At 54.0% G+C, this 25,528-nt stretch overlaps 1 protein-coding gene across 9 annotated transcripts in view; it reads right to left on the bottom strand.

Moving 5' to 3' along the window:
* Positions 1-23,936, bottom strand: part of CELF5 (CUGBP Elav-like family member 5) — a 64,947-nt gene extending 41,011 nt beyond the window's left edge. For 8 of the 9 annotated variants that reach the window (XR_014241715.1, XM_082381245.1, XM_082381246.1 and 5 more), the window contains exons 1-2: positions 23,670-23,936; positions 2,993-3,075 (exon numbers count right to left, since the gene is read on the bottom strand). Coding sequence is in view for 7 of the 9 variants with exons in the window: in XM_082381245.1 (XP_082237371.1) it covers positions 2,993-3,075; positions 23,670-23,928 (342 nt within the window). In the remaining 2 variants the exon portion in view is untranslated. Of the gene's footprint in view, positions 1-2,992; positions 3,076-23,003; positions 23,400-23,669 lie in introns of those variants that run through there. The other variant, XM_082381249.1, reaches the window with a different exon arrangement.
* Positions 23,937-25,528: the final 1,592 nt, after the last annotated feature.

Raw genomic sequence — 25,528 nt, 5'->3', positions numbered from 1 at the left:
ACGTTCTCAGCATGACCTAGAGGTTGGTGTTCTTTCCAGTCCCTCAGTATCTGGGGAGTGAGGAATTTCTAGGAACTAGGGGCTGCCGGAGACCAAAATATAAAAGCTTAACATCTCCAAAAATGGAATCTACTTTGTACCCACATTTTTTAACAACCCTCTCTCCAGGCTGGTCAGATGGACCTGGCGATGCCCATTTTGGAGACAAGGATGACTGAGCCTCTGAAGGAAAGACACTGTCAAGGTCACACAGGTTGGGAGGGGTGGAGCTGGGATGTGAACCCACAGGATCACAGAAGTGGGGGGAGGGGTGACACATGGAGGAGAGGCTCTGGAGAGCAGGATGTGGGGATGGCTGGGATGGGGGGGGATGGGGGAGGGAGGGAGGAGGAGAAACCTGTTCAAAGGGGATGCTGTGGCCAGTCTGAGCTCTGCTGGGTCTGGGGTGCCTGGGAGAGTCACCAGGGGGTGATTTCTGCACACAGAGCTGGCAAGAGAAGTGCAGCATAGGTGCTCAATGAAAGTTTGCTGGTGGCTGGATAGATGGATGAAAGAACTGGATCCATGGGCTGGGAGAGTGAGCAGAGAGAGGAGGACAGAGAGCCCTGAGCCTGACACAGAGAATGAACCCCTGGCAACTGGCATCTTTACATCCTGAAGAGGCCTCGGACCAGAGACCAGCCTGGCAAGAGGGGTGGGGCATACAGGGAGGGATGGCTCCTTGACTCCTGGCTCTTCCACCGTCTGCCAGAGCCCAGCTGTAGCCCCCAACACAGAGGGAACAGGCCCCTGAGGCTTCAGGCAGCCAAAGGCACTGGCTTTGGGTCTCAGTGATCCCATCAGGAAAATGGGCGCAGGGGAATGGGGAAGAGGGACTTAGCTGATGGGGGTGGAGGGAAACTGCTAGGAACATTGGCAAATCTCCATGTGGGTATTGATTTCTCTGGACAGAGAGTCAGAGCTTCCAGCCAGGACCTGATGCCACAAAAAAAAAAAAAAAAAAAGGTCCACTGGATATGGAAGGATAGGGAAACAGCACTGGGGCTGTTGCTAGCATGGGGTCTGCAGTCAGACCATGAAGGTCATATCCCTGCTCTGCTGCTTGCTGGCTGCCAGAACTTGGACAAATCCACTACCAAACTTTGTCCCTCCAAGGTGTCCCTCCCCAAGGCCCCCTGGCTCCTGGCAAATTGCCAGGATAGAATATGGCAGAAATGAGAGTGTGTCATTCTGAAAGGAAGCCATAAAAGGCGCCGTGGCTTCCTCCTGGCTCACAGTCGCTCCGATCACGTGCCCTGGGGGAAGCCAGCAGCCCTGTTGCGAGGCCCCTCCCTCAAGCAGCAAGCACGAGGGAGATGCCCACGGGGAGAGACGCTGAGGCCTCCAGCCAACAGTCGAGCTCTGGCTGACGACTCCACTGCAACCTCAGGAGAGACCCCGAAGCCAGGACCATGCAGCAAACTCACGCCCCAATTCCTGACCCCTGGCAACTGTGAGACAACGAATGCTGATTTTTTGAAGCCACTAAGTTGAGCAGTAATTTGTGATGCATCAGGAGATAACTAATACAGTCCGCAGAACTCCACTGTGCCCCTTGACGCTAACCTGTATGGACGGACCTGCCCTCCAGTTTCCAGTTGGTTTGGGGAGGTATTGGCAGAAGGTCCAAGGGAGGGAGAAGAGTGAATTCCGGATGGTGTTTATTCCACAGGCTCTAAGTCACCTTTGCATGTCCTGCTCCTTCTCCTGGCATGCCCTGCCTTCTCATCTTTCAAGTCTCTTCTCAGATGCCACCTACTCTGTGAATCCCTCCATGACCTTCTCTACAGTTTCACCACATTATACTCTTCCGATGCTGAAGACCAGAGAGGTTGAGTTACTGGCTCACTGTCACACAGCAAAAACAGGTGGGAGCTGAATGAGGAGTCCACTGATGTGGCCGCCAGAGCGTATGCTCTTGCCTCTGCCACTTCACCTTCCAAAGAGGGGCTCTTTGTTCTGCAAGATAAGGTTGAGGCCACCCCCTCCCAAACATTTTGATGCTTGTTCAGAGTTGAGTCAAACCCATGCCACAGCTTCATGTCCCTGGCAGGCAAACCCCAGATTGTCCACTGTCAGCCGTGCTGTGCCCAGGTTCCCAGCAGTGATGGCATGATGCCACCAAAGCATCCGCTGAATCCCCTTGAGGCTGAAGGGTCCCTGAGATTTCCAGAGGGAAGGGGAGACCCCCCACCCCCGAACTCATGGGGGGGTGTGCCACAGTTCTCACTGGAGACCTGGCTTGGCTGGTTCAGGGGGACCATCCATCCTTTACTGGGGGCAGGGACCTCCTGCCCACCCAAAGAGGACAGGGCTGATAAGAGAGACCAGCAGGGACAGAGCCTGGGCCAGCCTTCCCTGGGGAGGAACTATTACATTAAGGGGCCATAGCTTCATTTGCTCCATAAGGACAAGGGGAAAGAGAACCCCTTCCCTTTTTATGGTGAGAAACAGGTAGGGTCTAGGCTCCTCCCTGAGGCCCACGGGCCCTGCACATCTGCCTCTCTCACCTCCCTGCCCTCCCCTCCTCCCTCTCTCCCCCTCGCTCACTCTGCTCCAGACGCACGGGCCTCCTCGCTGTTCCTCCAACACGCCAGGCCCGGTCCTGCCCCAGGGCCTTTGCACGGGCTGTCCCTCGGCCCTGCCAATATTTCCTCATCCTTCAGGTTTCAGTCCAATGACACTCACATGCGAAGTCAGGTGCCCTTGTGCAGTATGCAGCCTGCACGGCACACAACCACCCTGGTGTGACGTATACAGCATGGGATGCAGTAGGCACGCAAGAAATGCTCATTCTGGTGATGATTTCTGTCTCCCTGTTCCTTATGCCTCTTTCTGAGTCCAGAGGCACGTGGGCTTCACAGCTGATCCCAGGAAGGGCCTTAGCCTTCCCCAGGCCGAAAGCATCTCCTCCATGTGTCCCCTCCCTTCCCAGACAGCACCCAGGACTCACCCCGGGCAAGGTCTTCTGTTCGTGTAGGGCAGTCTGAGCTTTGATGGCGGAGTCCCTGGCACAGTAGGTGAGAAAGGCACAGCCTGGAGGGGAGACAAAAAGGGGTGTTAGGAGAAAAGGATGCTGTATACCCATGTTCACAGCAGTATTATTCACAATAGCCAAGAGGCAGAAACAACCCAAGCGTCCACTGACTGACGAATGGATAAACTAAACGCGGTCCACCTGTACAATGGAATATTACTCAGCTTTATAAAGGAAGGAAATGGGACTTCTCTGGCGGTCCAGCGGTTAAAACTCCGCGCTCCCACTGCAGGGGCGAGGGTTCGATCCCTGGTTGGGGAATTAGGATCCCACATGCCGCACGGCACAGCCAAATAAATAAATTGAAAGGAAGGAAATTCTGACCCATGCTACAACATACATGAACTTGAGGATGTGATGCTCAGTGAGAGAACCAGACACAGACGGATAAATACTGTGTGATCCCACTCACAGGAGGTCCCTGGAGGAGTCAGACCCACAGGGACAGGAAGTAGATGGTGGGGGCCAGGGGCTGGGGGAGGGGGTGGGGAGTTAGTGTTTCATGGGGACAGAGTTTCAGTTTGGGCGGATGAGAAAGTTCTGGAGATGATGGTGGGGATGGTTGCACAACAGTGGGAGTATACTTAATGCCACTGAATTGCACACTTAAAAATGGTTAAAATGGTCAACTTTATGTGTATTTAACCACAATAAAAAAAATTTAAGGAAAGAAAAGAAGGAAAAATGATGAAGGTGGTAAATTTAATGTTATGTGTATTTTACTACAATTTAAAAAACAAAAAGAGAAAAGGAGGCTGGAGCCCCCTTTGGGTGTGGGGCAGTAGGAGTAGCTCAGCTCTCCCCTCCCACACGTACACTTCCCAAAGGGTGAGACAGGGAAAGGCAGAGAGGAGAATCCGCTGTTAATTAAATCCGTGGCTGATGCTAAAAAGCGGGGCGAGGTGGGGGAGGGGAGAGGGGACAGAGCTGCTGCCCCAGGGAGGAGGGTGGGGAGGGCACAAGCAGCCCCAGGGAGTCAGAAGAGGCCTCAACACTGGAATGACGAGCACAGTGACTCTGCCACTAACCAGCTTTGTGGCCTCGGATGGGACGCTGCCCCTGTGTGGGCCTCAGTTTCCCCCATCAGAGAGGATGGTCCGAGGGTGCGGTGGGATGGACCCACCAAGGGGCGGGGAGCGGAGCTACACGGGTGGGGTGTGGCGTCAAAGGGCAGGGCCAATCAGGAGAGGCAAGGGGCGGGGCCGGCCCTAAAGTGGTCCAGAGAGAGGGTGTGATTGGAGGAAGTCCTGAGTGGGGGCGGGGGGTGAGAAGCGTGAGAGCCACAGAGACAAGAAAGGTTGAGAGACAGACACAGAAGAGGAGCGAGCAGAGGGAGGCGCCCAGAGAAAGGCCAATGAGATCAAAGATATTTTGAAAGATGTTTGCCCGAGGCGGGCTAGAGGATGCAGGCAAGTTCCCTGGGATGGACATAGGGATCTGGGCCCCAGCACTGGGTTTGCCTCTCTAACCCCTATGGACCTCAGTTTCACTGTCTGTGAAATGAGACCATCGTTGGCTCTTTGATGCTGTCGAGTCCTGTGTCCTCCATGCCCAGCTCCCTCCCCATGGTCTCTCTGCCTCCCCCGAAGAGGACCCCCTGTGCAGAGCTCCGTGGGCACCACTTCCGCCCCAGGCTGGAGCTAATTAAAGCTGCATCCTGCTGGGCTGCGCTCACTACGCGGCTGCTCCCACCAGCTGGGCCTGGTGATGGGGAGGGGTCCCCGCCCCAGGCCTGAGAGGTGCCCTGCAGCCCTGGGGAAGGGGCACCAGGCAGAGCTGAGGACAGCTTCTAGCATTTAAAAAACATTTAAATGTGTTGGGAATGTAAAATGGTGCGGCCGCTGTGGAGAACACTTTGGCAGCTCCTAAAAAAAGTTAAACATAGAATTACCATATGATCCAGCAATTCCACTTCTGGGTATATATCCCAAAAGAATTGAAAGCAGGGACTCGAAGAGATATTTGCACACCCGTGTTCATAGCGGCATTATTCACAACAGCCAAAAGGTGGAAACAACCCAAATATCCATCAACAGATAAATGGATAAGCAAAATGTGGTCCATCTATAAAAGGACAACAAAGGAAAGAAATTCTGACACCTGCTACAACATGGATGAACCCTGAAGACCTGATGCTCAGTGAAATAAGCCAGACACAGAAGGACAAATACAGTATGATTCCACTCATAGGAGGACCCAGAGGAGTCAGATCCACAGAGACAGGAAGTAGATGGTGGGTTCCAGGGGCTGGGGGAGGGGGATGGGGAATTAGTGTTTAATGGGGACAGAGTTTCAGTTTAGGAAGATGAGAAAGTTCTGGAGATGGATGGTGGGGATGGTTGCACAACAATGTGAATGTACTGAATGCCGCTGAGCTGTGCACTTAAAAATGGTTAAGTTGGTAAATTTTGTTATGTAATTTTACCAGAATAAAAACTTGTAATTGGGATATATTACAAACATCCTCTCTTTATAAATTGTGTGTACTTATCCTTTTTTGATTATATTTGATGCCCATGTCTTCTTCCAATACATGCCTTGTCTTTCCACTTTTTTTTTTTTTTTTTTTTTGGTGTTTCTATTTTCTGAATAGAATCTCCCAAGGTCTTCAGGGAAAGGAGAAGCACTACGAAAATCAGCCATAAAGACTGAGAGAAATTAGGCATGATTGGCAAGAAATTGGGCTGCAGGGAGATGTAAAATAGGGGCAAAGCCCTTTCTCCTTGGGTCCTTTCTTGCCTGTGGAGCCCTATATGCAGAAGATGGAGTGTGCTGGCCCTAGGAGGGTAGGTGAGACCCCTGAATAACCTTCCATCAGCCTCTGGGTCTGGAAGGTTTGCAGCGAGAGAAAAAACCAAAACAAACACGCGAACCGCTGTCCCTGGTACTGAAATGTTTCCCTGTTTTCTTGGCCCTATCTCTTCTCAGCCTCTTAGCTTCTCTTTTCTAATTGGTGAAAACGTGTCATGTTCACCAGTTTCTGGATAATAGAACCTCGAATTTCAGGTTCTATTAGGGTTGAATTGTCTCCCTCCTCCCCCATGCTCATATGTTGTTCTCCTAACCAACAGGACCTCAGAATGTGAACTTATTTGGAAATAGAGTCGTTGCAGATGTAATTAGTTAAGGTGAGGTCATAGTAGAGTAGGGTGGACCCTAATCCAGCATGAGACTGGTACCCTTATAAAAGGGGAAAACCTGAACACAGAGACATGCACACAGGGAGAACGCCATGTGAACATGAAGGCAGAAATCTGGGGGATGTATGACAAGCCAAAGAACAGTAAGGACTGCCAGGACCACCAGAAGCTGGAAGACCTGGATCAGATTCTCCCTAATGGTCTCAGAAGGAGCCAGCCCCTGGGGCTTCCCTGGCGGTCCAGTGGTTAAGATTCCGCACTCCCAATGCAGGGGGCACGGGTTTGATCCCTGGTCGGGGAACTAAGATCCCACATGCCACACAGTGCGGCCAAAAAGAAAAAAAAAAAAAAAAGAAGCCAGCCCTGCCAACACCTTGATCTCAGACTTCTGGCCTGTTGGACTAGGAGAGATTACATTTCTGTTTTTTTAAGCCACCTGGTTTGCAGCACATTATTTCAGCAGCCTTAACAAACGAATACAGTTCCCAACAAACACAGACTTTTAGTGATGATGTTAATAAAGCTCCTTAGTTTTTATTGCTAATAAGCTTATACTCAATACTGACTCATTTAATCCTCACAACAACCCCACAAAGGAGCTGTTGGCATTGTCCTCGTTTTACAGATGAGGGGTTGAGGTACAGAGAGGGGAAGTGACTTGCCCAAGGTCACACAGTGGAATATCCCACGCAGTCAGGCGCCTCGAACTGTGTGCTAACCACTGGGATGCACTGCCTGGAGTTTGCATCTTTTCTAAAAATTTCCCCCAGGGCCTATGAGGGAAATAGGCCCCCCAGGCCTATGTGGAGGGTCACAGGCCCCTGCCTTAACTTTCCCTGTAAGGAACCTTAAAATAGTACCACCTTTCTGAGAGAATGTGCTGCTGGATCAAATGTTGAAGAGGCCATGGACCCCATTTCAATTGAGGGGGTCTGTTTTGCTGCATCCTAGTCCTAGAGGGACCCTCCCAGGGAAATCTCAGCCCAGCCAGTGCCCACAATGGGTGAGCCTCTCAGCAGATTCCAGCCCTGCCTACCCTCACCCTATACACCAGCCTCGTCAATGACAAGAGGGTGGGACCAGGTGTTCAGCAAAACACACCCCAAGCCCTGCGCTGGCCAAGCCCTGGGGTTCTGTAGAGGCGGGGCAGGTCAAGAGGGCAGCCCCACCTCCAAGAACCAATAACCCAGAATGCTCAGTACTTGACAACCCTATGGTTCCCTTCACACCCACCCCCATTTTCAAAGCCTGGACAAGAGCTGACCTCTCGACACCCGAGGTGGAGTAGGGACCAATGGGGGGATCCTTGGGAAACAAGAGATTTCCTCAATATATGAAAATTGTCTAACAACTAGATCTACCTCATCATGGCTCTCTCTGGAGGGAGGGAGTGCCCTGTCCCTGGAGGCAAGCAAGCAGACCCCCAGAGAGGAAACTTCTTTACTGGGAAATCCAGAGGGTCCCTCCTCTAGACGAGGTCCTCTGCTCTCTGCTCCAAGATCACAGCTTTTGGAATTTCATGACTTGAAGTTGTAATAATGACAGTAATAGTTGAAGTTCACTGAGTGCCAAGCATCTTATAGAGACATCACCCATATGAACCCTTCAAACCCTCAGCCTAGCCCAAGAGAATGGCACTATTGTATCTATTTTTCTCCCCATTTTAAGATGGGGAAAATGGAGACACCAGACATTGAGCTGTCACACAGCGACGGGTCCCAGAGGTGGAATCTGAACCCTGGAAGTCTAACTCCAGTCCCAGCCCTTCTGCACCACAATATTTCCCCTCTTATAAGATAACAGTAGTAGCAATAACAGCCAATTCACTGAACACTTAGGGCGTTCGCTGTCCTGGGTACTTGGCTCCACGCCCCTCTCTTCTCTGCAGGAATCCTATGAGGGAGGTGTTATGCATAGTACGGAGGAATTGAGGTTCAGAGAGACAAAGTGACTTGCCTATGATTGCACAGCAGGTAAGGGGTGGAGCTGGAATTTGAAGCCAGGGGTATCCGATGTCATGGGCTTCACTCCCATCCCCTGCACCTTTGGGGCTTTGGTCCCTGGGGTGTGGAGTGGCAGGGGCACCCAATTCTGCCATCTTCCTTGAACTCACTCCACACCTTTAATATTTTAAGACAAAGGTGGCCTTAAGCGCATCCATGAAAAGACCCTTGTGGGCCACCTACAATCTAGTCTAGACACCAACTGTTTGATGCACAGATAAACTGAACCATTAATACAGGCCTCCCAAACATGGAGACCCAGGCCGACCCCACAGAGCCTACGATGGTGGGGAGAAGAGTGCCCACGTTACAGATGAGGAGACTGAGGTTCCCAGTGGCCCAGGTCACCCACAGATAGGACAGGGCTAGGACTTAAGCCCATACCTGCATGACACATGACACAGGGCTCTTCCCCCAGCCCACAGGATGCTCCTCTCTCCAGCCCTGGGGATGCTCCTCTCTGAGGAAGGGGGCGGAGGTGGCCATTGTCCCTCCATGGCAACAGGCCTCTGCTCAGCTGGGGTTCTGGGGACGATGCTTTGACTAATGGGTGATGCTAAGCCTCCAGGCTGGGTAGAGGCAGAGACAGACACACCCCTGTGTGTTGTCAGCCTGGGGCAGAGGTGGGGACACAGGGCTAAGGAAGCCCAGAAGATAAGCATCTCTGGGCACTGAATGGTGGTCCTCCCAGAAAAGATCCATCCACTCCAGGAACCTGGAAACGGGACCTTATTTGGAAAAAGGGTCTTTGCAGATGTAAGTAAGGATCTTGACATGAGATCATCCTGGACAACCACGTGGGTCCCAAATCCAGTGCCAAGTGTCCTTATATGAGACAGAAGAGGAGACACAGACAGAAGGCTGGGGAATATGGAGGCAGACACTGGACGGATGCAGCCACAAGCCAAGGGACGCCTGGAGCCCCCAGAAGCTGGAAGAGGCAGGAGGGACCCTCCCCTGGAGCCTCCAGAGGGAGCACAGCTTTGATCTCAGACTTCTGGCCTCCAGGACTGAGAGAGAATCTGTGATCGTTTGTAACGGCTACCCCAGGAAACTAGTACAGATGGGGACCCAGGAGGAGGAGCAGTTTGGAAGGAAGAGGTGGAACCCGGTTTGGGCCCTGCTGGATCTGAGGGTTTGGGGGTCTTCATAGGAAGGACCCCCGCAGGACTGACTAAAAATCCCCCAAGTGGTACCAGCCTTGTGCACAGAGCCAAGCCCTCATGCAGCTGCTCTCCCTGCTATCCCTGGATTCTCACTATTTTTATCCCCATGTTACAGATGAGTTAACCCAGGCTCAGAGACGCTGAGCAGCTTTCCTGAGGTCACACAGCAAGTCAGAAACAACCCCTGGTGCTAAACCCAAACTGGGGGTGGGTAAAGGGCTTCTGAGTTCCAGAAAATTCCAGAGCGTTGGGGACGACTTAAGTCGCTGGAGCTTGTTACATTGATCTAATGAACTAAAAAAACTGTTTTAAAAATGAAAAGAAAAACAATTTTTTTTCCTTTTTACTATTCATAGCCCTTATGTTCATGCATAAGTCTGGGATTTTTGTCACTTCCCAGGCAGCTTGGTAGGTCTGGGGACTGACCCTGATTGACACTGGTCGTGTCCCTGGCTGCACCCTGACTCTGGACACACCCCACGCCTGGCCTCTCACTGACTGCCTTTGTTTTTGGTTTTTTTTTAATATTTATTTATTTGGCTGTGTCGGGTCTTAGTTGCGGCATGTGGGATCTTTTAGTTGCGGCATGCGGGATCTAGTTCCCTGACCAGGGATCGAACCTGGTCCCCCTGCATTGGGAGCGTGGAGTCTTAACCATTGGACCGCCAGGGAAGTCCCTCACTGACTACCTTTGAACTTGCCATTTCCTTGGTTCACACACCCTCACCCTCATCTTTGCCTGGCTCATTTCTCCTCAGCCTGAAGGTCCCAACTGAGTCACTGCTCCTCGGGGAAGCCTCCCCATCCCCAACTGATGCTGGGTCAGGGGGGTGGAGACAGGTAGTGTCCCAGTCACTGATGTGTTCCCAGTGTCCAGCATTGGGCCCAGCACACAGCACGTGCTCAGTAAGAATTTGGCCACTGTTCCTGGTCTCCATCCTGGTCCAGCCCCACCTGGACCAACTCAGTCCCCTCCGCCCTGGTCCCCAGCTACGCCCTGGCGCCCACATTCTGTCCTCCCCAGAGCAGCCACCAGGGGGCGCCCGTGAGCACCTGAGTCAGGCCCCGTCCCTCCTCTGCCCACAACCCTCCAGGGCTCCCACCTCCCTGGGGTAAAAGCCCAAGTCCTCCTCGTGGCCCACAAGGCCCTGCACGACCTGCCCCGTCCCCTCCCTGCCCTCCCCCCTCCCTCTCTTCCCCTCACTCACTCCGCTCCAGACACACGGGCCTCCCGGCTGTTCCTCCAACACGCCAGGCCCCGTCCTGCCCCAGAGCCTTTGCACAAGCTGTTCTGGGATGTAGTTCCCCCAGATCTCTGCACGGTTCACCCTCTCACTTCCTTCAGGTCTTGGCTCAAATGTCACCCCCTCAGTGAAACCTCCATGGAGCACCCTGTTTAAAACGACAGTCCTGGGGCTTCCCTGTTGGCGCAGTGGTTAAGAATCTGCCTGCCAGTGCAGGGGACATTCGTTCGATTCCCTGGTCTGGGAAGATCCCACATGCCGCGGAGCACCTAAGCCCATACACCACAACTACCGAGCCTGTGCTCTAGAGCCCGCGAGCCACAACTACTCAGCCCACGCGCCTAGAGCCCGTGCTCTGCAACAAGAGAAGCCACCGCAATGAGTAGCCCTGGCTGGACGGAACTAGAGAAAGCCCGCGCGCAGCAACGAAGACCCAGTGCAACCAAAAACAGTCCTCAACCACCCCCCACCCTGTTCTATTTTTTCCAGTGCCTTTGTCACCATCTCAAATGGCACATAATTTTTTTTTTCTGTCTCCCCCACTGAAATGCCACTTCCAAGAGGATGGGGGCAGGTTTGTATTTTGTTCAGTTTTGGGTCCCCAGAACTTAAATAGTGCCAGGAACAGAGTAGGTGCTCAATAAATACTGACTGAATGAATGACTTTGTTTCCAAACTGACCTGCTAATATCAAGACCACCTCCTGGAGGGCGGCGACTACATTTGATTCATTGTTCTCCCTCCCTCCACCGCCCCCCATGCCCAGCATCGGGTCAGTCAATATTTCCTGAGCACCTGTCATGTGCCAGCTGTGCTGGGGAAACAAAAGCAGGAGAGACAGCCTTGTTCATTTCTCTCTGACCACCAACATCTCCCCTCCCCAGCCAGGACTCCCACCATGACCGACTGTGCAAAGCCCTCGTCTCAAACCCCTCTGATCCCCACCCACCGCAGACTGGCACCCCAGGTTCAAGGTCTTTCAATTCAGCACTCATCTAGGGACTAAAGATGGGGAATTAACCCTGCCCAATGCCCTTCTGCTGTGTGACCTAGGGCCAGCTACTTAACCTCTCTGAGCCTCCACTTTCTCATCCATAAAATAATAATACCATCCACTAAGGATTATAGGAGACATTCCCTTCTGCTGTGGCGCCACCTCTCCACCACGCCCTGTCCCTGGTCACCCTCTCCACCTCCTCGTCCAACCTCTCATCCTGAAGCCATCCCCCACTTTGCTGAGAATAGTGGGGCTGATGGGCCCCTCCCTCTGCTTATAAACTCATTGCTTCCTGTCCAAGAGGGCAAGACCTAGGACCCAGGGCTCACACTCCCTCGGGCACACCGTCTCTGGGCTGCTGCTCCTTAGCCTCTGTTGCTCTCTCCTCCTCTGCCCCCACCTTACACACTGGGGCTTCTCAGGGCTCATCTGGACCCCCGACTTCCTGCCTGCGGCCATGTTGACTCCTCCCACGGATTTAGTCACCATCGCTGCACCAGTGATTCCCCCATCCGTGCACTCACCCATCCATCCATCCATCCACCTGTCCATCCATTCATCCTTCCATCCATCCATCTATCCATCCATCCACCTGTCCATCCATCCATCCTTCCATCCATCCATCTATCCACCCATCCACCTGTCCATCCATCCATTCATCCTTCCACCTGTCCATCCATCCATCCATCCATCCATCCATCCATCCATCCATCCACCCATCCATCCATCCATCCACCCACCTGTCCATCCATTCATCCTTCCATCCATCCATCTATCCATCCATCCACCTGTCCATCCATCCATCCTTCCATCCATCCATCTATCCATCCATCCACCTGTCCATCCATCCATCCTTCCATCCATCCATCTATCCATCCATCCACCTGTCCATCCATCCGTCCTTCCATCCATCCATCTATCCACCCATCCACCTGTCCATCCATCCATCCATCCATCCATCCACCTGTCCATCCATCCATCCTTCCATCCATCCATCTATCCACCCATCCACCTGTCCATCCATCCATTCATCCTTCCACCTGTCCATCCATCCATCCTTCCATCCATCCATCTATCCACCCATCCACCTGTCCATCCATCCATCTATCCATCCATCCACCTGTCCATCCATCCATCCTTCCATCCATCCATCTATCCACCCATCCACCTGTCCATCCATCCATTCATCCTTCCACCTGTCCATCCATCCATCCATCCATCCATCCATCCACCCATCCATCCATCCATCCATCCACCCACCTGTCCATCCATTCATCCTTCCATCCATCCATCTATCCATCCATCCACCTGTCCATCCATCCATCCTTCCATCCATCCATCTATCCATCCATCCACCTGTCCATCCATCCATCCTTCCACCCATCCATCCATCCATCCATCCACCTGTCCATCCATCCATCCATCCATCCATCCATCCATCCATCCATCCGTCCATCCATCCACCTGTCCATCCATTCATCCTTCCATCCATCCATCCATCCACCTGTCCATCCATCCATCCTTCCATCCATCCATCTATCCATCCATCCACCTGTCCATCCATCCATCCATCTATCCACCCATCCACCTGTCCATCCATCCATCCATCCATCCATCCACCTGTCCATCCATCCATCCTTCCATCCATCCATCTATCCACCCATCCACCTGTCCATCCATCCATCTATCCATCCATCCACCTGTCCATCCATCCATCCTTCCATCCATCCATCTATCCACCCATCCACCTGTCCATCCATCCATTCATCCTTCCACCTGTCCATCCATCCATCCATCCATCCATCCATCCACCCATCCATCCATCCATCCATCCACCCACCTGTCCATCCATTCATCCTTCCATCCATCCATCTATCCATCCATCCACCTGTCCATCCATCCATCCTTCCATCCATCCATCTATCCATCCATCCACCTGTCCATCCATCCATCCTTCCACCCATCCATCCATCCATCCATCCATCCACCTGTCAATCCATCCATCCATCCATCCATCCATCCATCCATCCGTCCATCCATCCACCTGTCCATCCATTCATCCTTCCATCCATCCATCCATCCACCCACCTGTCCATCCATTCATCCTTCCATCCATCCATCTATCCATCCATCCACCTGTCCATCCATCCATCCTTCCATCCATCCATCTATCCATCCATCCACCTGTCCATCCATCCATCCTTCCACCCATCCATCCATCCATCCATCCACCTGTCCATCCATCCATCCATCCATCCATCCATCCATCCATCCATCCATCCATCCGTCCATCCATCCACCTGTCCATCCATTCATCCTTCCATCCATCCATCCATCCACCCATCCATCCATCCATCCATCCATCCACCTGTCCATCCATCCATCCTTCCATCCATCCATCCACCTGTCCATCCATCCATCCTTCCATCCATCCATCTATCCACCCATCCACCTGTCCATCCATCCATCCATCCATCCATCCACCTGTCCATCCATCCTTCCATCCATCCATCCACCTGTCCATCCATCCATCCTTCCATCCATCCATCTATCCACCCATCCACCTGTCCATCCATCCATCCATCCATCCATCCACCTGTCCATCCATCCATCCATCCATCCATCCACCTGTCCATCCATCCATCCATCCATCCATCCACCCATCCATCCATCCATCCATACACCTGTCCATCCATCCATCCATCCATCCATCCATCCATCCATCCATCCATCCGTTATCCATTTATCATCCATTACTTTATTCATCCATCCATCATTCATTCATTTACCCATTCATCCATCCACACATCGAGCTACCTATCCATCCATACATACATCCGTGCATCCACCCACCCACCTGCTGTGTTTCAGATACTTTTCTAGGCACTCGAGACCTATCAGTGAACACAAAAGGCAGAAATATCCCATCTTAATAGGGTTTCTAGTCTATTGGGAGGAGAGAAAAACCAATAAAATACAAAGTAAAATCTATGGTACATCAGAAGTTCTCATTTTCACAGAAAAAAAAGGGGGAAAGCAGGGAAGAGGCATTTGGAGTGCTGGAGAGTGGCTGAGATTATAAATCATGTCTGCAGGATGGCTTCACTGAGAAGGTGAAGTTTACAGAGGATGAAGGAGGAGGCATGTGATTATTTGGGGGAAGTGTGGTCCAGGCAGAGGGCACAGCCCGTGCCAAGACCCTGGGGAAGGACCGGACTTGGTGTGTTGGAGGAACAGCGAGGAGGCCCGTGTGTCTGGAGCAGAGTGAGCAAGGGGGAGAGAGGGAGGAGGGGAGGGGACGGGGCAGGTCGTGCAGGGCCTTGTGGAGGACTTGGGCCGTTACCCCAAGGGAGGTAGCTGGGACCCTGGAGGGCTGTGGGCAGAGGAGGGGGTGGGGTCTGGCTCAGGTGCTCACAGGCACCTTCAGCTTGCTGTGGGGAGGACAGACAGTGGGGGGTGAGTATGGGAGACGAGGGACCGGGGTGGAGGAGACGAAGCCGGTCCAGGTGGGCAATGATGGGGTAGACAGAGTTGGGGGGAGAAGTGAGTGGATGTGGAGAAGGTTAGAAGGCAGAGCCATCAGGAGGGAGGGATGGGGAGCAGAGGTGTGAGGGGGGGGAGAGTGAGGGTGACTCCATAGTTCTATCCTGAGCACCCTGAGGGCTTGTCTACATGACACCACACTGACCACCAACCGCTCAGGCCAGAATGTTGGTGTGATCCTAGATCGGGGTCTCCCCCTCGGCACTGCTGCCATCGGGGCCGGGTCATCCTCTGTGGGGGCCATCCTGGGTGCTGTAGGGTGTGGAGCAGCCTCCCTGGTCCCCAGCCAAAGCCAGGACCCCCCCACTCATGACAACCACAGATGTCCCCAGACAATGCCTAGTGTCCCCCAGGGGGCAGGATCGCTCTGGGTGAGACCCACCTCACTGGACCCCTTCCTCCTCCTCATCTCCCCCCACCAAGAGATGACGATTTGACTTTTTTAATCACCACAGATCACCACCCTTAGGACCACTCAGCTGTTCTGACAACTTTCTCACAGCACATTGTGCTCCTCGTGGGCACAGTAGGTCTGGTTCACTCAAAGGTGGCACATAATAGCGACAAAAAAAAAAACAAACAGTTGAGAGAGGGGGTGGGTAGGTAGGTGAAGAAATGACCTTGCAGCCCTGCCCGCCCACTTGGGGTAGCTCTAGATGACACCAAAACCCTTCCAACGTAGACACTGCTATGATGAACATGCTGTGTGTCCTTGGGGAGGTGCCCTCCCCTCTCTGAGCCTGCCTTTCCCCATGAGGTTGCTCGGGAGACCCCTAGTTGTGGTGGGAATGCTTCCTTGGGTCCCTCCTCCTAGCAGAGGGTCAGGGACAAGGACATAATGAGTGCCCCCTCCCCACCTCTCAGAAGTGAAGACTCCACCCTTAAAGGCTGCTGGGAGAAGTAGGAGGACAGTTAGGGGAGGTCACAATCTACCCTACATGACATCTGCAGGCAACCCGCCATCTCTCAGGAGCCCCTCAGAGGAGCTGGGCTCAACCGTGGTGGCAGAAATCTCTGCTATTCCTCTGATACACCAGGCCCTATCCTGCCCCAGGGCCTTTGCACATGCTGTGCTCTCTACCTCCAGATTTTTGGGCCCTGAGACACACAGGCCACTATTCTCCCAACACAGCAAACTAATTCTGACCTCAGGGCCTTTGCACATGCCATGTCCTCTTCCTGGAATGCCTTTCCCTTGGCTTTAGAACATCTTTCTCATCTGTATTGCAGGTCTCATCCCAAATGTCACATCCTGACATCTTCAGTCACCCAAGGTCAGCTGTCACCCTTCAACACACATCTCATTTTACTTCCTCCAGAGCAACTCTCTCCTACCCAAATCTTATTCAACTGTTTGCTCATTTATTGTCAATCCCTCCTCCCCTCAGATTGCTTTGTGTCCCCCAGAGCCTAGCGCTGGCACATCCCAGAGACTTGACAGACAGTTGTTGACTATCTGGCTACCCAACCATTTACTGACACCAAGTATACACAAGACACTACTGACAGTGATTGCATTAACTACATTCTATAAATTAATTCTAATTTTTACAACTACTCTGTAAGACAACTATTGATATTCTTTCTCTTTTACAAAGGAGGACGCTAAGGCTCAGAAAAAAGATAAGGTGGTTTGTCCAAGATCACACAGAAATAAAAAGCAGAGCCAGGAATAGGAACCAAGCCTGCCCGGCTGCAAAGCTGATGGTCATTCCCATTCAGGTGGGGAGGAAGGTGGTAAATGGAGGGGTGTCCACCAACCCATCCATCCAGCAGTCAGCCAGCCAGCCATCCGTCCCTCTATCCGTCCACTCACCCATCCATCCACCCCTCTACCCATTTATTCCTCCATCCATTCATCCATCCATCCATCCATCCATCTATTCATCCATCCATTTACCCACCCACCCACCCACCCATCCATCCATCAATCCATTCAGCCTTTCATCTGTCTACCCACTCTTTCATCCAGCAATGCACTCATACAGACAAGTCACTGTCACCCATCCGTCCATTCATACCTAGAGCCATCTACTCATGTATCCATCTATCCACCTGTTGAGCAGCCCCACCCCCCACATCCAACCACTCCCTCACCTTCCCATCCTCTCATTCCCTCAGGCCCTTGTTCATCCACACGATCCACTTCAAAATGGTGAACAAGGGCTTCCCTGGTGGCGCAGTGGTTGAGGGTCTGCCTGCCAATGCGGGGGACACGTGTTCGGGCCCTGGTCTGGGAGGATCCCACATGCCGCGGAGCAACTGGGCCCGTGAGCCACAACTACTGAGCCTGTGCGTCTGGAGCCTGTGCTCCGCAACAAGAAAGGCCGCGATAGTGAGAGGCCCGCGCACCGCGATGAAGAGTGGCCCCCGCTTGCCACAACTGGAGAAAGCCCTCTCACAGAAACGAAGACCCAACACAGCAAAAATAAATTAATTAATTAAAAAAAAAATGGTGAACAGGACACAGTCCCTGCCCTCACAGAGCTTACATGTCAGTGATGATGACCATGACCCCAGACCAACAGGGCTATTGCTAGGTCAGTGTCTTCCAAACCTAGCAGCCCCTCCCTCTGGCCCTGCACAAGGACAGCCAGCATCCCTGGATGGCTTTCATCCTGAGTCTATGTCTCCACAATCACATCTCTTTCTCTGACTCCTTTATTTCTCTTCCAAAGTGGGTCAAGTCTCAGGTTGGGAGGTGTGACACCTACCTATACTGCTGTGTGACTTGAGTCTGGGTGTTGCCCGTCTCTGAGCCCCAATTCCTCGCCTATCCATGTGGGGGAGGGGAACCTGGTTTTCTAAGAACCACTGCGACCTGAGCACATGTCTGCTTCTTTGTGACCCTCTTGTCCCACACTGTGAGGCTTGCCCCAAGGGGAAGCTTCTGTTGTACCCATCCAGGTGTGTAGGAAATGTGCATATGCTGAACAAGGCTGGGAGGCTGGAAAGAGGCCAATGGTGGCCATGACAGTTAACAGGACATGAAGCTCCCTTTTCATGCAGGTCTGAGATCCTCCCCTGCTCCATATTCTTCCATGGCTCCCCAGTGTCCTCAGGAAAGAGTCCAAGCTCAGTCCAGCATAAGAGGCTCTTCAGGGTCCAGCCCATGCCAACTCTCTGGCCTCACCTCCCATGCCTCACCTAATTCCTCCTCTACTCCATCTGTGCCCCTTCACTCCTCCAGGCCTTTGCAAACCCAGTTCCCTCTGTCCACATCCATGAGGACAGAGACATCCACCTAGCTGACTCACTGCTTTTTTTCACACCCATAAAAGGGCCCAGAACAAAAAAAGTGCTCTGTGAATAAATACATGAAACGCTTTCTCCACCTGGCAAGCTCCTATTCATCCTTCAAAACCCCACTTCTAATGCCCCTCCGCCATGCAGCCAGAGTCCCCAGGCAGAGCCTTCAACGTCCTATCCAGTTCCCTCAACCCTGCATCCCTTCCCTTTCATACAACCCTGACCATTCCAGCTATAGGTGCCAATGTCTAGCTCTGTCTACCGATCAGAGGGGTCTCACATCTCTCTTGCCTAGTACAAGGCAAGGCCCCAAAAGGCTTTCAGGAAGTGTTGGCTAAATTAGTGAGTGTGGTCCTACTGAGTGCTCCTAATGGCGAGGGTCTCATCTGCCAACATCAGGGGTGAAAGAGAGAGTCACGGGCCTATTTCAGAGATAGCTCGTGGGTCCACCCCCCATGCCAGAACTTCTCAGAGGAGCCCTGCCAGATATGCCCCACATCAGAAGGGGACCCTGGGGCTCCCAGGACTCTTTGCTGTTTTCCCACCAGGGCAAAAACTCTGTCTTTCCCCTGCTTGAACTTTCCCAGAGTCAGCATCAGCATTGCTCTGGGCCTTTGCACATACTCTACCAGGAACACCCTTCCCCGTCAACAGAGCTTTCCCACCCTTCAGGTCTCAGCTTACTCGCATAATAAGCATGGCTCTGTGCCCAGCCCTGTGTCAAGAGCTTTAACCACCATTCCGGTCCTTACATCCCCCAACCCTCTCCGAGATGGGAGGTCCCGCTGGCCTCCCAACTCTATAGATAACAGCACTGAGGAGGCTGGGGCCTCCTCTGGGTTGTCCCCGCTCATGTGTTTCCACCATCGCAGCCCTGACATCAGTGCCTTGTAACCTCCTGGTTCCTCACTGTGTCCCCCACCATATGGGATCTGGGGGTGGGACGAGTCTGGGAGAGGATTTTTATCTGTTTGCCCAACACTGTATCCCGGGTCTAGGACGGGGCCTGGAACACAGCAGGCGCTCAATAAATGTTGGTCATAGGGGTAGATGGATTTACGGCTTGTTGACTCCATCGTGCCACATAGGGAATCCTATTTGCTCGGAATCTCAGCCCCGCACCAACACCGGCACACAGTAGGCGCTCAATCAATGCCCTCAGCCTGAAGGAAGGCAGAAACGATGTCACAGTCACCCTCAGAAAAGCCTGTTAAACCCATCATCATGGGAAACTGAGGCACTGAGAGGGGTGTGCCTGGCTCGAAGCCGCACAGCTAGCCCTGGTGGCTCTCCCCAGCCCCCCGCCGCTGTCCCCTCCCTCCGTCCCCCGCGCCAGGCAGCGCCTGCCGGCCGCCCAGCCCGCCGTTTCCCTGGGGCTGGCACGTCACACTCGGAATCTCACGCCTCAATCGCGGCGTGCTACAGCCTCCCCCCCTGCCGCCAGCCGAGCAGCTGGTGCTCCCATGGAAACCGTAGGCCCCCGACCCGCCCCCTCCACCTGCACAGGCCCCCCTCACAACCTCCGCTTTAAGACAAATATTGTCATTAACATGCAAATATATATGTGATTACCATAAATGGGGGCCGCGCGGCAGCGGACGAGCCCTCTGGCAGGCGCCTGCCCCGGGCAGGTTGGGTATTAATATTCAGCCCGATCGGGAGAGGGACGGCCCGAGCCACACCAGGCACCTCCGGGGACCCCACGTGCACCCAGCGCTTTCGGAGGGAGGGTCCCAGAGGGGGCCTGTCCCCCAGCAGGTGACTGGAGGGGGTGATGACTGGACACTGGCCAGTGGGAGACCCCCCAGTGCCTGGCCTGAGCCCCGAGCTGGGCTGGGAGCGGCGGGGGAGGCCTCCTTTCTCTGGATGGGGCGCCGATCTCGGCGGGGGTAAGGTCTCGTGGCCTCCCTGCCCCCCCTTCTCCAGCTCTGCCCCACTCCCGCCCTTTCTCTGCCTCTTCCTGTGTGTGGGGGGGGGGGTCTGGGGGCGGCTCCCTGGGTCTCCCCCTCCCTCCGTCTCTGTGTATCTCTCTCCTTCTCTGCTCTTGCTGTGTCTCTCCACCTCTGTCTCCATCTCTCTCTCTTAAAAAAAAAAAAAGCCAGCACCCAGGGGCCGGCCCTGTTCCTGAGGAATCTTCACTTCCCGCCCTGCCTTCTCCCTGCAACGCTGCCCCATCCCCAGAGCCCAAGGACCCAGCTGGACTCCCTGCCTTTCTCCTGGTCCCAGCACGGCCCATAGGAAATGGGGTGCCCCTACCCCCCACCCTTGGCCACGGCTGTCAGATGTCACAGCCCCGCCCCCTCCCCTCCCCCCCCCAACACCACCGCGGTGGGGGGGGGGTCCTCATCCTCAGCTTGGGGGACACTGTCGCCCCTTCATCACACAGATATAGAATTCTGCTTCTTCTGGCCTGGGAGGGAGACAGGTGGGTGACAGCTGGGGGGCAGCTCTGGTCGGTCCTTGGGACCCAGTATTTGCCCTTCCAGCCTCAGTTTCCCTTCTGGATGAAATGCACAGGTGCTCACAAGCTCATGGGAGTGACGATACCTTCACTGAGGATCAAACAGGCCCCCAAATGTGAAAATTAAGGGTGCGATGGTGATCATAAGAATAATGTGATACTGGATGGTCCTTCTCCCACTGGGTGCTGGGGTCACGGGGACCACAATGGGTGTTTTCACTTCACCCCACTCCGGCCCTTTCAGGTCCCCTGGTGCCCAGCCTCCGGTGGCCCAGAAAGCTCTCAGGGGATTTCTCTCCACAACCCGGGGTCCACACTCCCACCCCATGGTTCTCAGCCAGCACCCCCAGCAGGCACCCTGCACCCTGTAGGCTCCCCAGAAACGAAACTAGAGACGTGTTGGCAGGAGGGGCCTGGAGCTCGTCCCCACACCACAACCTCCCAGGCATCCTTCCACTTCCCTTTGGCTGAGGCCCAGAGAGGGGCAGCCACTGGCCAGAGGTCACACAGCTGAGCCCCACAAACAGGCCTTGATCCCAGCTGCTGGCCTTTAGGTCCCCCCAGATCCCATCCACAGGTAAGGTCCTGCCAGGCCCAGCATAGGTGGGATCAGGAGGGGGAACCATTCGGGTCCTGATGGTACTGGGAGGGGGAATAGAAGGGGAAGACCCCCACCCCCCATACCCCCAGGCCCTGCATCCAGGGCTCAGCCCGACCCAAGTCTCTTGCAAAGTGGAGGTTGAGGGCCAGGTGTCATGGACATCCAGCTTCCTAATTTTCACCTTCCAAGGAAAGATCGCAAATGGGAAACACCCTGAGATGCCCCCCATCCCAACATTCTCCAGCCAGAAAAAAATAATCCCACCCACATTCATGAGACCCTGCTCTGTTAACAGAAGGTAAACTGAGGCTCTGACCAGGTGAAAATCCAGCCACAGTTTCTCCCTCACCTTCCCACGCTGCGGGGGCGGCAGGGGTCTCCAGGGGAGATTTAAAAATGAGAAACGAGGGGAGGGCCACCGGGTGTCTCCTTCTCCCCGTACCCCATCTGTCTCCCTGACCCAGAGCTGACCGACAGCCTTTCAATTCAACATTTGTGGGGGGCCACGTGGACACTCCCCCACCCCACCAGAATCTTTCTAGAAAATGGCCCTTCAGACACACCAGGAGGTGAGGGCTGTGGAAAGAGCCCTCCGTACAGCCGTGGACCCCTTAGCCTGACTCGTGGATGAGTGCAAGCCCTCTGCCCTCCTAGGCCACAGGGAGAAGTTAGATTTTCCAGGCCCTTTTTTTTTTTTTTGGTGATGGTTGGATTTGAAAAGAGGTGGGGGATGGGAAGAGTTGCTTTCCTCCCCCAGGGTACCGGCTGGAGGGTCTAGCTGAAGTGGCAGGCCTGGGCTCCAACCCACCAGACCCTCCCTATGGCCTGCCCTGACCCATCATTCATTGAGTCATTCACTCATTCATTCATCCATTCATTCAACAAACACGTATTCATGCTTACCATGCCTGCCACACTGAAGGGAGGACAGGCATGAATGGGGCCTGAAATAGGTCATGGGACCTGATCCATCCCAAAGACCCCTCCAGGGTCTCACCTGGGGTGTCAGCACAAAGCCTCTACCATCCCCACCCGCAGTCCCCAGCCCCTGCCGGAAGAACTGTCAGGGCCACCCCCATTCGGATACTGGGCCATGATCAGAGCCCAGGGCTGGGGCCACAGTCCCTGGCACCCCCTCCCAGCATGCCACCAGAGAATCAGGTGGCAGGGAGGCGGGCAGGCCTCCACACCCCACCTGCCTCCCCCGCTGGGCTCACAGGTCGCCCACGCCTCTTCATCCACCCCAGGATCTGGGCTCTGCCAGATGGACGGTCCAGGCTCATCGTCTTTGGCCTCAGCCTTCAACACACTGCTAACAGGCTTGGCCAGTTTTAACTTGAGCCAAAGGTGGAGGCGGCATTCAGGGTGGGGGGCCATAGAGAAATGGAGGGGGATGCTGCTCCAGACAGGGTGGGCAGGGGGGAGGGCAAACGGTAGCCTTTTAACCACCCGAGGCTGGTGCTCCCCCTGACCGGCTTAGCTGCCCGCACCCCAGCCCCCCACCCCGCTTTCTTTGTAGTTACCGATTAGCCCGGGATCCTGGGCATCCGTGTCCCCCGTGGCCGGCTGGACCTGCCCCACCGGCCTGGCTTTGTGAAAATGACCAAAGCAATGGAGTCCAGAGGTGCAAACTTCCCCGACGGGGCCTGGAGAGGCCGAATGAATGGGGAGGGGGGCGGCAGGGAGGGGTGGCAGTGTTCAGGCAGCTCCCCAAGCAAAAGGGCAGGAAAGAGTGGGTGAGGGAGGGAGGAAGGGGTGGGGGTCTAGAGGAAATGAAAGGGAGAGGGAGGGAGAGAGAGAGCAAGAGAGAGAAGGAGAAGGATGCTGGTGGGGGGGGAGGATGGGAGGTAGAGGGAGATGGGAGAGGAGAGAAAAGGAAAGAGAAGAGAGAGAGGGAGAGAGAGAGAGAGGGAGAGGGAGAGAGAATGCCGGAAGGTGGGGAGGGAGGGAGAGGGGGCGGAGGAGGGGAGGGGGCCAGCTCGGATCTGTCAGCTGCACCCCCAGAGGGGGGAGGAGGGGGTGGGTGGAACAGGGTTGGTGGGGGGGAGAAATGATGCCGTGGCAGAGGCAAGCAGAGGGAGGAGGTGAGGAGAGGAGGGTTGGTGGGGTGGGGGGGAGAAGATGCCGGAAGGTGGGGTGGGGAGGCCGAGGGAGGAGAGGGGAGGGGAGGGAGGGGGCCGGGTGCCCACCTTTGTGCATGCCCGTGTAAGGGTCTTTGAGCACCGTGAGCTCATAGATGCGGCCGAACTGCTCGAAGAGCGGCTTGAGGTCCTTCTCGTCCAGGTTGCGCGGGATCTGGCCCACGAAGAGCTTGATGGCGTCCAGGTCCTTCATGCCGTCGGGCTGCCCCCCGGGGGGCTCGGGCCCGCTGCTGCCCACTGGCGAGGACCGCGGCTGCAGGAGCTGCTGCTGCTGCCGGCGCGCCTCGCTCTCCGTTAGGCGGGCCATGGCGGGCGAAGGCGGGCGGCGGGCGCGGGACCGAGCCGGCGGCGGCGGCGGCGGGCGGCGGGCGGACTCGCAGCTGGAGCGACGGACGCCGCCTCCCGCCTCTCTCCCGCCCCGTCCCCGCGCCCTCCTCCCTCCTCCGCGCGCCCGCTCGCTCCAGCATCAGGACCACAAAAGGGCGGCTCCGCAGCGGCCCCTGGCGGCCAGAGCGCGCCTCGCCGAGGCGGCGCCCCCCGCGCGCATCGCCCATCCCGCATCCCGCATCCCGCCTCCGCGCTCATCGCGCACCCCAAATCGCGCATCCCACATCGCACTTGGAACATCCTGAATCTCACATCCCGCATCCCGGCGCCCAGTCCGGGCCGGTAAACTGAGTCCACCGGGCCCGTAGCCCCTGCTTTCTGGGTAGGTGACGGCGAAGCTTTAGGCAGGACAGACCAGGCCCCCAGGTGGCACGGGCTCCTCCCACTGATAACAGCAGGAAAAACACTAAAAGTAGCGCACAGTTCTATACGGTGCTTACTTGGCATTTACAGGGCTGTCCTTGGAATGTTTAAGTATACAATCATGAATAATAATAATAACAGCAACAAGAAAGAACACTTTGATAATACTATGTGCTAGGCACCGCGCTCAGCAGTTTCAAGTTTGTAACTTATGAAATAGAAATAGCAATCATTCTGTTATATCAACAGCAACACTTTCTGTCACGCTTGCCATGTACACATACTGTCCAAAATATTTCGAAGGATATGGACGCATTTGGGCTGAGTGCTCTATGGGCATCATGTCAACCCTGCTTAAAACTCTCCATCAAAACCACAAGGAGGTATCACCTCACACAGGTCGGAATGGCCATCATCAAAGAGCCTACAAACAATAAATGCTGGAGAGGGTGTGAAGAGAAGGGAACCCTCCTACACTGTTGGTGGGAATGTAAATTGGTGCAGCCACTGTGGAGAACAGTATGGAGGCTCCTCAAAAAACTAAAAATAGAGCTACCCTATGAACCAGCAATCCCACTACTGGGCATATATCCGGAGAAAACTCTAATTCGAAAAGATACATACACCCCAATGTTCATAGAAGCACCATTTACAATAGCCAGGACATGGAAGCAACCTAAATGTCCATCAACAGCTGAATGGATAAAGATGTGGTATATATATATATATATATATATATATATATATATATATATATATATCCTGTATATATATATTCTGTTGTGCGTGTGTGTGTGTATATATATATATATATATATATATATATATATATATATATACACACACACAAAACAGAATACTACTCAGCCATAAAAAACAGAATGAAATAATGCCATTTGCAGCAACATGGATGGACCTAGAGATTATCATACTAAGTGAAGTGAGTCAGACAGAGAAAAACAAATATCGTATGATATCACTTACATGTGGAATCTAAAATAAATGATATAAATGAACTTATTTACAAAACAGAAATAGACTCACAGACATAGGAAACAAACTTATGGTTACCAAAGGGGAAGGGGGTGGTATAAATTAGGAGTTTGGGATTAACAGATACACACTACCATATATAAAAGAGATAAACAACAAGGATC

The sequence above is a fragment of the Balaenoptera borealis genome (assembly GCF_965194805.1).
Source record: "Balaenoptera borealis genome assembly, chromosome: 2".
Classification (NCBI taxonomy): domain Eukaryota; kingdom Metazoa; phylum Chordata; class Mammalia; order Artiodactyla; family Balaenopteridae; genus Balaenoptera; species Balaenoptera borealis.
Note: the sequence above shows the minus strand (reverse complement) of the source record. Positions and strands in the feature narration are given on the sequence as shown.